Consider the following 11,271-nt stretch of genomic DNA (forward strand, 5'->3'; position numbering starts at 1 on the left):
GGACTAGTTTTTTTTAACTGGGGAAAATCATCCAATGACCGATGAATTCTCTCGCCAGGGCAAGGCGAGAGGGAGTCAGACTCTTACTGACTAAAAACCACTCTGTTCCTACTCTTGCTTGTTTTTTTTTTTTTTTTTTTTTTTTTATGGAACAAGCCGGCAATCTAGCAGACGTATTACCTGATGGTAAGCAATCGCCGCCGCCCATGGACACTTGAAACACCAAAGGCGTTACAAGTGCGTTGCCGGCTTTTTGGGAGTTAGGAATTTATGTTCGGGAATCGGGGATGGGGAAGATTGGGAAGGGGGAATTGGGCCTCCGGTAACCTCACTCACACAACGAAACACAACGCAAGCGTTGTTTCACGTCGGTTTTCTGTGAGGCCGTGGTATCACTCCGGTCGAGCCGGCCCATTCGTGCCGAAGCATGGCTCTCCCACACTTGTCGAGCCGGAGCACCGGTAACCCGCTACGTAGTTCGCAGCTCCGGATACTAGTAGACAGCTGGCTGAGCGGCGTCATTGGATGTGCACACAGTTCCTGTATGTGAGTCCCGGAGGGGCTTGAAAGTAATCCGAGCTTTATATGAAATGAAATAATGTATCGTTTTTAGTACCTTTTGCAGCTTACCACAGCATCTACCACGTACATTTCTGCACTACCCAAAGGATGACTGGTAGATAATGTTGTTAAATAAATAAATAAATGGTCTGACTGAAAGCTTTTAAAATAATACCCACAGAAAATAAAAAACAAATAGCTATGTGGTCTGTCATAGAGTAATGATTACTTAACTCTTGTAATCATCTCGAAATTAATGTTTAGTTCCGACGATCGATAAAAAGCCGCTTACATAAAGTAAGTAATCATCTCTGAAGCAATCACAAGTAGATTACTTCTTTCATAATACCTACTGGCAACTATACATTATACATAGACAGCTGTAGCAGGTACAGTGCATAGCTATAGGTTGTATAGGTGTGAAAATCAATATTTGGATATGATTGCGTTGAAATAAGAATTGTTTGTTTTCCCTTTACATAATGTGTCTCAAATTCTGAACTTATCGTGGTGGGTGTACAGTAGGTACCTAATTAACGTAGGTAAATTAATCGTTCTGTCTAAAAACGTAAGCAAAGCAAATAAATAAATAATGGTCGCAACGCAAGCAATGCGAGTGTGGTAGTCAATTCATGGAATATCACGTTATCTCTGTTCCAACAGCTTCGGGAGCTATGGTCCAGCGCGGCCCTGTCAGCCACCCCCATGGAGAGTGGGGGGGGGAGGAGGTCGCGAGAAATTGAATGAAAACATTGAATATTTATTCTGAGACGATGCCAGTGCACCGCTGCGGGCCTTCACAAGTACGAGGCGGGCGAACAGACGAGACACTACACTCAGCAGTTATGTGCCTACTCGGAGTTCACTGCACATTGATAGTGACAGTACCTACAATGAAACATAATTTAATCTAGACACACGGCAGTGTGTCCGCCAAGTTCGAGCAAAAAACCGACACACCGGCCGTGGGTTATATTACACGAACCATTTCGGGCCAAGTTCGACCCACCTATAACTCAAAATCTATTTTATCTACGCATATGAAATTTCTAGTATCTGTCGAGATCTACTTACTTATCTAAAATACAAAATTTCATTAATGTACCTATTGTAGGTCTTGAGTTATAGACGTCAGAAAATCGCTATTTTTACTATACACTCACTGACTGACTCACTCATCAAAAACCTAGACCACTTCCAATGGTCGTATTGACTTGAAATTTGGCATGGAGGTAGGTCTTTAGGTCAAAGTAAAGGAAAAAATCTGAAAATGGCCAAGTGTGAGTTGGTTTTAAAAATAATGAAGGTGTAAATTCATACCCCTAAGGAACTAAAACAAAAAATTTATCTATATCTTCCAATGGTCGTACCGACCTAAAATTCGTTACGAAGGTTTGTATTTAGTCAAAGTAAAGTAAAATAAGAAAAAAAGAAAATAAACCTAACAAAAATAAATGAAATCCCACCCAAAACATAAATGTGAAAGGCTGCCAAGTTCGATAATATTGGAATGCTTCGCCTATAAAAGAAGTGAGATCTAAATAAGTACCAAGTTCCATACACAGACCTCAGTTAAAAATGATATAACTTGGCAAGTTTTAACAGAAAATTATATACTTGACTCATTGCGTTTAGTAGGTTTATAACAAAGTGTGTGAAAACTTGCCAACTTGTTATATCATTTTTAACTGAGGTCTGTGTATGGAACTTGGTACTTATTTAGATCTCACTTCTTTTATAGGCGAAGCATTCCAATATTATCGAACTTGGCAGCCTTTCACATTTATGTTTTGGGTGGGATTGATTACACCCAATCTGTATGTGCTAAGTTCTAAAAGTGTTCTTTGTTGGCCAACCAAAGGCGAGCAATTGTATTTGCTTGATGTTATATTGTGTTAAATTTGAACATAACCAGACAGTCAATAAAACTGCTTGGTTCCCAATCTTTACTAATTATGTAACGATTAAATGTTAACTTAATAGAAACGCAACAAAATGATAAATGACAATATAAGTGTTGTATAATCAAGTTTAACAATATTAGTGTCGAGCAAGTTACAAAATTATTTCGTTACTCGTATAGACAACGCGTTGTGTCCAGTCTGCGAGTCCACGTCTGTGCGGTTCCGGGATGATCTTGTGGCTCTCCTTTTAATATTTGATCTGCATATTTATAAATCGTGCTCGGACTGTTTGCGCCGCCCCTCGAGCGTATTTGCAGATTTATAGTTTATTTCATTTCGTGTGAGGACCCTTCGACCAACATCAGCCATTGTTTACCGAACGTTCTCCAGGAAACGCATGGAGTGGAATATTTTATACAAATGCTTGTGTTTGTGGACAATCTTCAAAGAATTTAGAATTTATATCGCAATAACAGCAGGACAGTGCCAGCATTCGCGCACGTTGTTCTGTGAAGCGCGGTTATGTTCCTAAGATGTCGTGCAATTTCCGCGAATAAACTATTACCTTACCATCGTTTACTGACCTACATAAATGTACTTAAGAGACACTAAGTATACAGTAAGATACATTGTTTAGTTCGAGTACGTATTTGTTCCACGATGTGACGCTAGACTAGCACACGCCTCTATCATCAACCAACAAGGAAAAATCTAGCTATTATTTAAGCCCTACTTTTAAAATGTAAAAGCACTCTATGGGGTTTTCTGCTACGTTGCTTGCGCATGCAGATCACAGTTTGGTTTCGTGTGGGAATCAAATTCGCGATATTTTTGGAAACTGCATTGAACCGCTGCGCCAATCGTGTTGTCAAAAGTTACCTTAATAGGTTATATCGTGGTAGTGGTATTATACAGCCTGTGGGGTTATCCGCTATATACATGTACACACCTACGCAGGTACAAGGAATACTACGCTGTGCATTATTTCACGTGACTAGATACAATCAGAACGTACCTGCGTATCATTATCTTAAGGATCATTTTAAGGCCTGTGTCGCAAACGTGAGCTTTGAGGAAAACCTTCTGATACATGCATTACATGTCATTGATATTGTAGATAAAAAGTTACCTTTATATCACGCGTTTTACTTGAGTTGAATTGGATATGTAGACTAGAAGCTTAACTGATAGGGCAGATACGACCAGCAGTGGACGGATACTTGATGACTAACCGCCGCACTCTGAGTCGTTTAATGGTTACTTACAACCCAGTCTTCTTAGCTGATCTTAGTGTTTTTTGAAACAGAATTGTTACTAAGGAATGTCTCATAGTACATCCGTAAGATATGGGCATTTTCAGCACTGTATTAAACATAACTTATGAACACATTACATTGACTAGATCACTGTCGTTTATTGGTAACTGTGTGGCAGGGCGTACACTGCATGGCACTGTCGCAGGGCACGTAGCCCCGCAGCCCGTACTGGCACAGCACGCGCAGCAGGAACAGGCCCCGCGAGCCCTCGGCCGCGGCCGCCACGTGCAGCTGCCGGCCCATGTGCAGCACCACCGACCTGTTCGCCGTGCTCGGCGGCCAGCGCACCGGCAGCAGAGCACTCGTGTGCGGGGTTGGATCCCTGGAATGTTGATAACGTCTTGGTATATTATATGTTTCAGAAATACGAAAATAGCATGTGCATTAACATATTATAATTTGCCTGCTCAGGAATCGAACCCGAGTCCTTGTTATGATTTTGAGCTAAAAGTAGTTAAATTATGTTAACGATAAATTTTATTTAACAAATATAACAGTAATGTTTATATTTACGACGCAGTATAAAGTACCTACAATGGCTGCAATACTAGTACGTTCTGTACTGACGGCGTTTCATGTGCACTCTATGGTAATGTCCGCACTTGTTAATGTTTGAGTGTAATGGTGTTGTAACCTCCTGACCGTTATGTGCCGTATTTACATCATCTGCACTTAAATGATGTGTAGAACGTAACATAACATTACTTCTCAGATTGCCTTTAAAATGCCCTTAAACATTGAGTAATCCGGCGTTGTTCTGAATCTACATTGTGATACTTATTGCTGGTTACTCACCCGAACTTCATGAAGTTGGTCAGCATTGTGGTTTGTCTGTCGATGATGATCATGTCGGCCTGCCGGATCCGCAGCGGGAAGCCAGCGGGCTTGAATATGTAGAAGATGTCGTCGCTGTGTGTGGCCCCGCCCAGGCCGAGGCCGCGGCCGTATACCACGCTGCCGAAGTTGCGGCCTCCTCTGTACGAGAACATGTAGTTGTACACTGGCTCGTCGGAATACTTCGCTATCAGTTTGGAGAACGCGTGGACGGCCGCGTTCGTTATCCAGTCCGAATAATAGTCCACGGTACCTTTGATCGCGTCTCTGCTATTGATCCTTTGTTTCCCAAAGTAATGCGAACGTATTTCCTTGGCTATTTTTCTTTTATCTTCATCGGAGCACCAAGAAAATACCGACGGCAGTCTATCTATGAAGTTATTGTCTAAATATTCTAATGTTCTTTGGTTATGGAACCCGTAAAACAAGACGCCTTCAGTGTCCGTGACGCCGATGATGACGGGGACCTTGTTGAAGTCCCCCGACGTTATGATATTGTACGGAGTGTCGTGGAAGAAAGCGTCAGTGAAGTTGGTGTCGACACACGGCGCGTACTTGAAGTACCGCGGGTCTATAGAAGTTCCTTGCGTAGCGTATAGGACGTCGTTTAGTGATGACTTTAGAAAAGTGTCGTAAACGTCACGTTCGTTTCGCACATTTCCCATCTTTGCTGCATCTTCAAACGCGGGAGTAAGTGGTTCTGGATTGAACGACCACGGTGCTAGAGCTACTCCACTCATCAGGATCGCTTTGTGGAACAGTCCCTTGCTCCGCCGCGACAGTAGGTGCATGGCCGCGGACGTGGACCCTGCACTGTGGCCTGATATGGTCACGTTGTCGGGGTCCCCACCGAACGCAGATATATTTCGTCTGATCCACTTCAAGGCCGCGAGTTGGTCTTTAAGTCCTAGGTTGGCGACGTTATTTAGGCAGAGGAAGCCTAGGACTCCCAACCTATAGTTGACTGTTACGACGATGACGTCCTTGTTGACTAGGTACTCCGGGTCGTAATGCCACTTGCTGCCCATGTAGTACGCCCCTCCGTGCAGGAACACCAGCACTGGCAGGGCGCGCCCCTGTGCTGCCCGCCCCGGTGTGTACACGTCAAGGAACTGGCACTCCTCCCTGCCAATTCGAAACACGGCAAGGGTTTGAGCGCAGGAGTCGAACCGAGACACCGCGTGGAAGATGCCACTCCATTTTGGAGGCGACCGCGGTGGCTGAAAGTAGATTTAGTTTTTCAATAAATGTGTCATGTTCAGGTAATGTGGCTGAGTATTTTATAGTTTAAGTAATTAAACTGCTGTGTTACTTGTGTGTGGGGCTGGTAGTTTATTTTATTAATACTTAGATATAACATTAATAGGGCAAGTTTTACAAATCATAAGTGGTTAACATACAAGATATTTAATCATACACCATTTTATTCATACACCACGCCATACAATAGTACACTTCCATACATATATTACATTCGGGCACAATCTCGTCTCGTCCACGGTACCAGGAAATAACTCGAGAATTTTAATCTAATATTATGTCGTGCAGTATTAATATCGCGACTCATACGCCATGCAGATTACTGGCGCAGTGATATTACACGTCGTGTACTCACTTGGAACCTCTCGCTGGTGGCGTACGGGATCCCGTAGTACCGGTATTGTCCGGAGTAGCTCCTGAGCCCCCTCAACCTCCCCTGGCTGACTTCCACGACCGGAGTGAGGAACAGCCCTCCGACCAGCTGCAGCCACCACCAGCACAGCATGTACACTAGCACTGCTCTCCCACTCATGTTTACTCACTAAACAAAGTTGTAGTTTTCATATTGTCACTAATATTGTCTCGCACACTGCTACCTTGTGTATTCACAAAGTTAGGCAAGAGTTTATCTTAGGAATGGACAAGATGACTCAATGCATCTTACACTTTAGTTTTACAAACAGGTCCCGTTAACTACCACTCTATTAGGTCTGTCAGCTTTGATTTTCACTGATCATGTAATTGTATAACAATAAAACTAACTAACGTTCCTTTTATTCGAACACGTCGGTACAGTTCATGAATACGATTTATTATAAAGTATGTTTCACAAAGTACCACTAAAACTTTAACCAAACCGCAGCATCTCGCACGGTGTAAAGGCACCAGTGCAGCAAGTTCAGGGCTGACTCCTCAAGTTCGTGGGAGCTGTGCTGCGTATGCGCCGGTCTGCTGCACACTGCCAGGGAAAGTACACGAGCCGCGAGATCAGACGGTGGCCCAATGCGTTTGCGCAACTCCTCTATAACGTTTGCAAATAGTCCGCAACGTTAGACACATTATTTGCTGAGCATGCTGCGAGTGTGTCTTGTTTTTATTTTGCAGTTTGTGAGAAACGATGTGACTCCTGTGTAGCTTATTGTGTCACAAATAGTGGTTGTTCATGGTCAGGTTATGACTCTGTACTGTGTGGGTGTTGTTATATAGTTGTGTTGTGCTTGTTGACTGCCTCCGTTCTGCCCCCAGTGGTTTTGATAGCTCCATACTTCCATTGTACTAATGTAATAATTGTCTAAGTTTGTCACGTAAAAATTAAATGCTTTACGCATTCTAGGAATCGAGCCAGATTTGTAATCACTCGAACATTGGGACGGGTTTAATACTTAATGTGCTTGAAGCTCCAGAACGAAATAGTTTTAAAAACATTGTAACAAGTGTCACCACCCCTAACTGCTTATCTTCACGCCACTTATTAAAGTAAGACGGGCACAATTACTTACTTTGCATAAAACAATTTTGTAGAAACTTTCGAGACAGATTTCAAAGAAGCCATCTCTTGGCTAAACTTGAAATGAAAATAGGTTTTTAACGAATGAGAAGTCGCGAACAATAATAGTAAGTGCATTAAAAATAAATAGTCATATAATACAGAGCTGCCCTCTGCCCGCGCGCTCGCCGCTCGCTAGGGCCGCTTCATAATGGAGCTGCAGTATCATTCAGAATTACGACGGTTTTCTTTACCGTATTTGTCATTATTTTGTATATTAGTAAAATTTGTGGCATCTTAATTAAACCATAAATGAATGAATTGTATATTTGTGTTTGTAGAATATAAGATTAGACACATTATATCAATCGTTTGTTAAGCTTCAAGTTCACTAGTTTAATATATTTAATGTTGTTGACTTTATCAAAGCTTGTACTTTCATTAAATGAGGGGCTGCAGACCGACGTAACCCAAAATTCTTCAAACAATTACTTCCAAAGAATGGGAGCGCAAAGTTTACAGTATCATCAATACCGAGCCAACTGAGCTCGCTCTTAACTAAATTGTTGTTTAATCAATCAAAACAAATTCACGCAGCGAACGCTAAATTGATTCCTTGCTTAAAAAAGCGCTTTTTCCGTCGGAGGTTGTCGGGCGGGCCTTAGACCGGGCCGCAGCGCGGGGGCCGCCCCGAGCGCCGGTGTGGAGCCCGTCCAACGAGATAACTTTTGAATTAAAACGCCGAGGAAGTCCTTTCCTCGTCCAATTTGCATGTTTGCCCAGTTTATAACAATTAGCCGCCGCTTCCCGGGTATTTTTCTTTATTACCAGGATTAGCGCGGCCCGCTCGTCGCGAGGGTACCGACTTGCGCTTAATTATGCTTTATATATGAATGCTGTGCGATTGCTCCGTTTATTGCGTCGTTAAATAGCTCTTATTGTGCTTACTCCGCGGTTTCCATACTTTTATATAAAGAAATGACTTTCATAAATGGGGCTCTTAATCTTACTGTAGTTTAGAACTAAATCTTACTATTAATACTACGGAATAAGACAATTAACCAAGTTAAGAAGTACCTATGTGAAGTACCTATGTGTGACACAAATTAATACAATAAAATTAAATTAATTTAGTTACAATTACATAAATAATAAAGTGATGTTAAGTAATAGAAATGTGAATTTACAGTTTTTTGCTTTGTTTAAGAATGTTGACAGTTACAATGTTTGAGTAAATCACTGCGCCTGCGTGATGTAGCAGTTTTAATTTAAGTTGGACAAGTGTGGAATTGCAGCAGTTTGCAACACCGCGGCGGGACTGATAACTGCTGTAAACTTGATCAGACAACTTGGACGATTGTGCGACTGCCGACTGCCGACTGTAGTCTCCGCGCAATGACAAGTGTACGAGTATATACACACGTACGTGCAGAGCTAGTACGAGTGACGCGCTTCCTGCTAATTTTCTTCGTTGTAAGTTAACAAACTATTACTTTGGAAGTTTGCAGCGACTTGTATTGGAGTTAAGGTTGCTATGTGCCAATTATTTTCATTAAATTATTACTGTTTCGTGTTTTGGTTTTCGTTATTGCTTTCGCAGATTTTAGACACCAAACCGCAGATTATAATATTTATTTTTAGATTTTGCTTGGATTGTGATCGACTAGTTTTTTTACGCTGAAGTATAAATACATACATAAACTCATGTATTTGTCCCTAGAATAGAAGCTGAAACCACCTTACGGTACGATCCTTACGTTTTCCCTTAGCGTCCATCACAACCATTCGCTTAATAACCAGAGCATGCATTTTAAGGGTGCTGCAGACGTGTTTCTTTTCTAGACCCATTTTGGTGATATGACAAATAACACTAAAAATGTATGATGATGTTAAAAAAACAGAATTTTCAAATAACCTACGTACAATGAGATGTATGTATAATTACAGAACACATATACTCATGTAGTGATTTAATAAACATGTGTAAGCACAAGAGCTGTATGTCTAGTCGCAGACTGAATCAAATACATAAATAATGACTCGTATATTATATTCTGATTCATACAATATTGGCTGAAGGTCCCAGGTCAACGACCCTAAATATTCTGCTGAGAATTTTCACAAAATTCTGGAAACTTTCTGAGAAACGTCTTTCTCAGTGAATTTAGAGATGTCTCAGTTTTCATTAAACATTAAAATATTCTGACACTAGACAGTATTCGTCTGCGGGTTGACTCGCTAATAAATTAAAAGCAACGAACTACTTACTGCTCGGTAAGTAATGTTTGTAGCACCTACTTATTCATTAACGAGTCGTCTTTCATGTCAAGTGCTAAAACTGTTTCTTTTGTATTAAGTATCTTATAGGCATTTATAGGCATTTTTCTTCCGTTGTGGGTGCAGTAAAACCACGCACATCCCAACAAAACCACATAATTTCAAGACGACAATATTTAATTTGCACGGAAATGGAATTTACGACACGATGGGCAGTAGCCAATCGGCCAGTAACTGTGCTAAACATTAGCCTAAACCTTCACTACATTAAAAGCTGCACCAACTTGTATCCTGCAGCAGTTTGTCGGTTGCAGCTCAAGTTGCACCATTACCTGATGACACAGAACACAGGATGCGAGCAACTTGCGGCTTATTTATGTTTATTGCTCATTTTAAATCGCTGAGCCAAGCGAGTGCTATCTTTATTAGCTCCCAAGGCGACCATCTAGGGAATTTTGAGGATTTTCTAAGCTCTGCAACTCTGTAGTTTGTCGCAATGACTTCCTAGTTTGTATAGCTTTCAGATGCACAATTGACAGCTTACTCAGATAATAACTTAAGTAACCAAATTTTTCTATAATTGAATGATTGATCTTTGGCATTTCTTTACCTTGTTATGAGTTAAAAACTAGAAACCAGGAAAGTCGTAATTCTTTACAGTTGGTTTAGAAATGTGCAAAATCTTAATTCACAATATTCTTCTTTAATAAAATTGGTACAATACAATTTGTATGCGTCCAGCTTCCCTGGCGGGCCCTCACTTGTGATACATCAATACATTGTAAGATCAAACAATCGGAGGTCGACAGCGGCCGCCGCTCAATTAGAGAGCCACGGGCCCTATTCAAATATCTGAGGGTCAGCCCCATTACGCTGCATCGGATCCGACCTATTTACTTTTCATTAAATCATTTTGTTGTAGAACAAAGATCGGGTAGAGAGGTCGGTTTAACGTATTTTTACGGAACTAATAAAAGGAAATACTGAGTTTTGATTCATATCCTTTAATTCGTAGCCTTATGTGTTAATGTTACTAAACTCTGTCACTACGCCACATGCTACATAATGTTGGACTAAGATATAAATACGTCACAGTCCGCTGCTACGTAGTATTGCTACGAGTATCTGCTATGTAGCTCGTTTTATTGGCTACGTGACCTACAGCACACTATGCCATATGACACTCAGGCGCACTGCTATGCTACAACCCACTGCTACAAATGTAGCATATTTATTACATAGTACAGCAATGCTACGTCTTACAATATCTGCTACGCTTATCGTGTCACTCGCTACGCGCACTGCAGTGCCTCAATCCACTGCTACGCCACTAGCCTTCCTACAAATGTAGCATATTGATTACGTAGCACAGCAATGCTACATCTTACACTATCTGCTACGCCTCACGCGCCAGTTGCTACGCGCACTGCTGTGTCACAATCCTCTGCTACGCCACTAGCTTTGCTACAAAAGTAGCATATTGATTGAGCACAGCAATGCTGCCACCCACACCATCTGCTACGCCTCACACGCCACTTGCTACGCGCAGTGCTACAGCACATCTCACTGCTACGAGCGTAGTATCCGCTAAGCCTATGCGTCACCAACTAATTCATAATTCATAATTCTTTAT

At 41.6% G+C, this 11,271-nt stretch overlaps 1 protein-coding gene across 1 annotated transcript; it reads right to left on the reverse strand.

The window, feature by feature from the left end:
* Window positions 1-3,859: 3,859 nt before the first annotated feature.
* Window positions 3,860-6,991, reverse strand: LOC118266191 (esterase E4-like). The gene is made up of 3 exons (XM_035579586.2): window positions 6,231-6,991; window positions 4,577-5,835; window positions 3,860-4,103 (listed from the first exon to the last, which is right to left on the reverse strand). The coding sequence occupies exons 1-3, from the start codon at window positions 6,405-6,407 to the stop codon at window positions 3,869-3,871; spliced, it is 1,671 nt and encodes a 556-aa protein (XP_035435479.2). The 5' UTR covers window positions 6,408-6,991; the 3' UTR covers window positions 3,860-3,868.
* Between the last annotated feature and the right edge of the window lie 4,280 nt (window positions 6,992-11,271).

This window comes from Spodoptera frugiperda, chromosome 7, assembly GCF_023101765.2.
Source record: "Spodoptera frugiperda isolate SF20-4 chromosome 7, AGI-APGP_CSIRO_Sfru_2.0, whole genome shotgun sequence".
Taxonomy (NCBI): Eukaryota; Metazoa; Arthropoda; class Insecta; order Lepidoptera; family Noctuidae; genus Spodoptera; species Spodoptera frugiperda.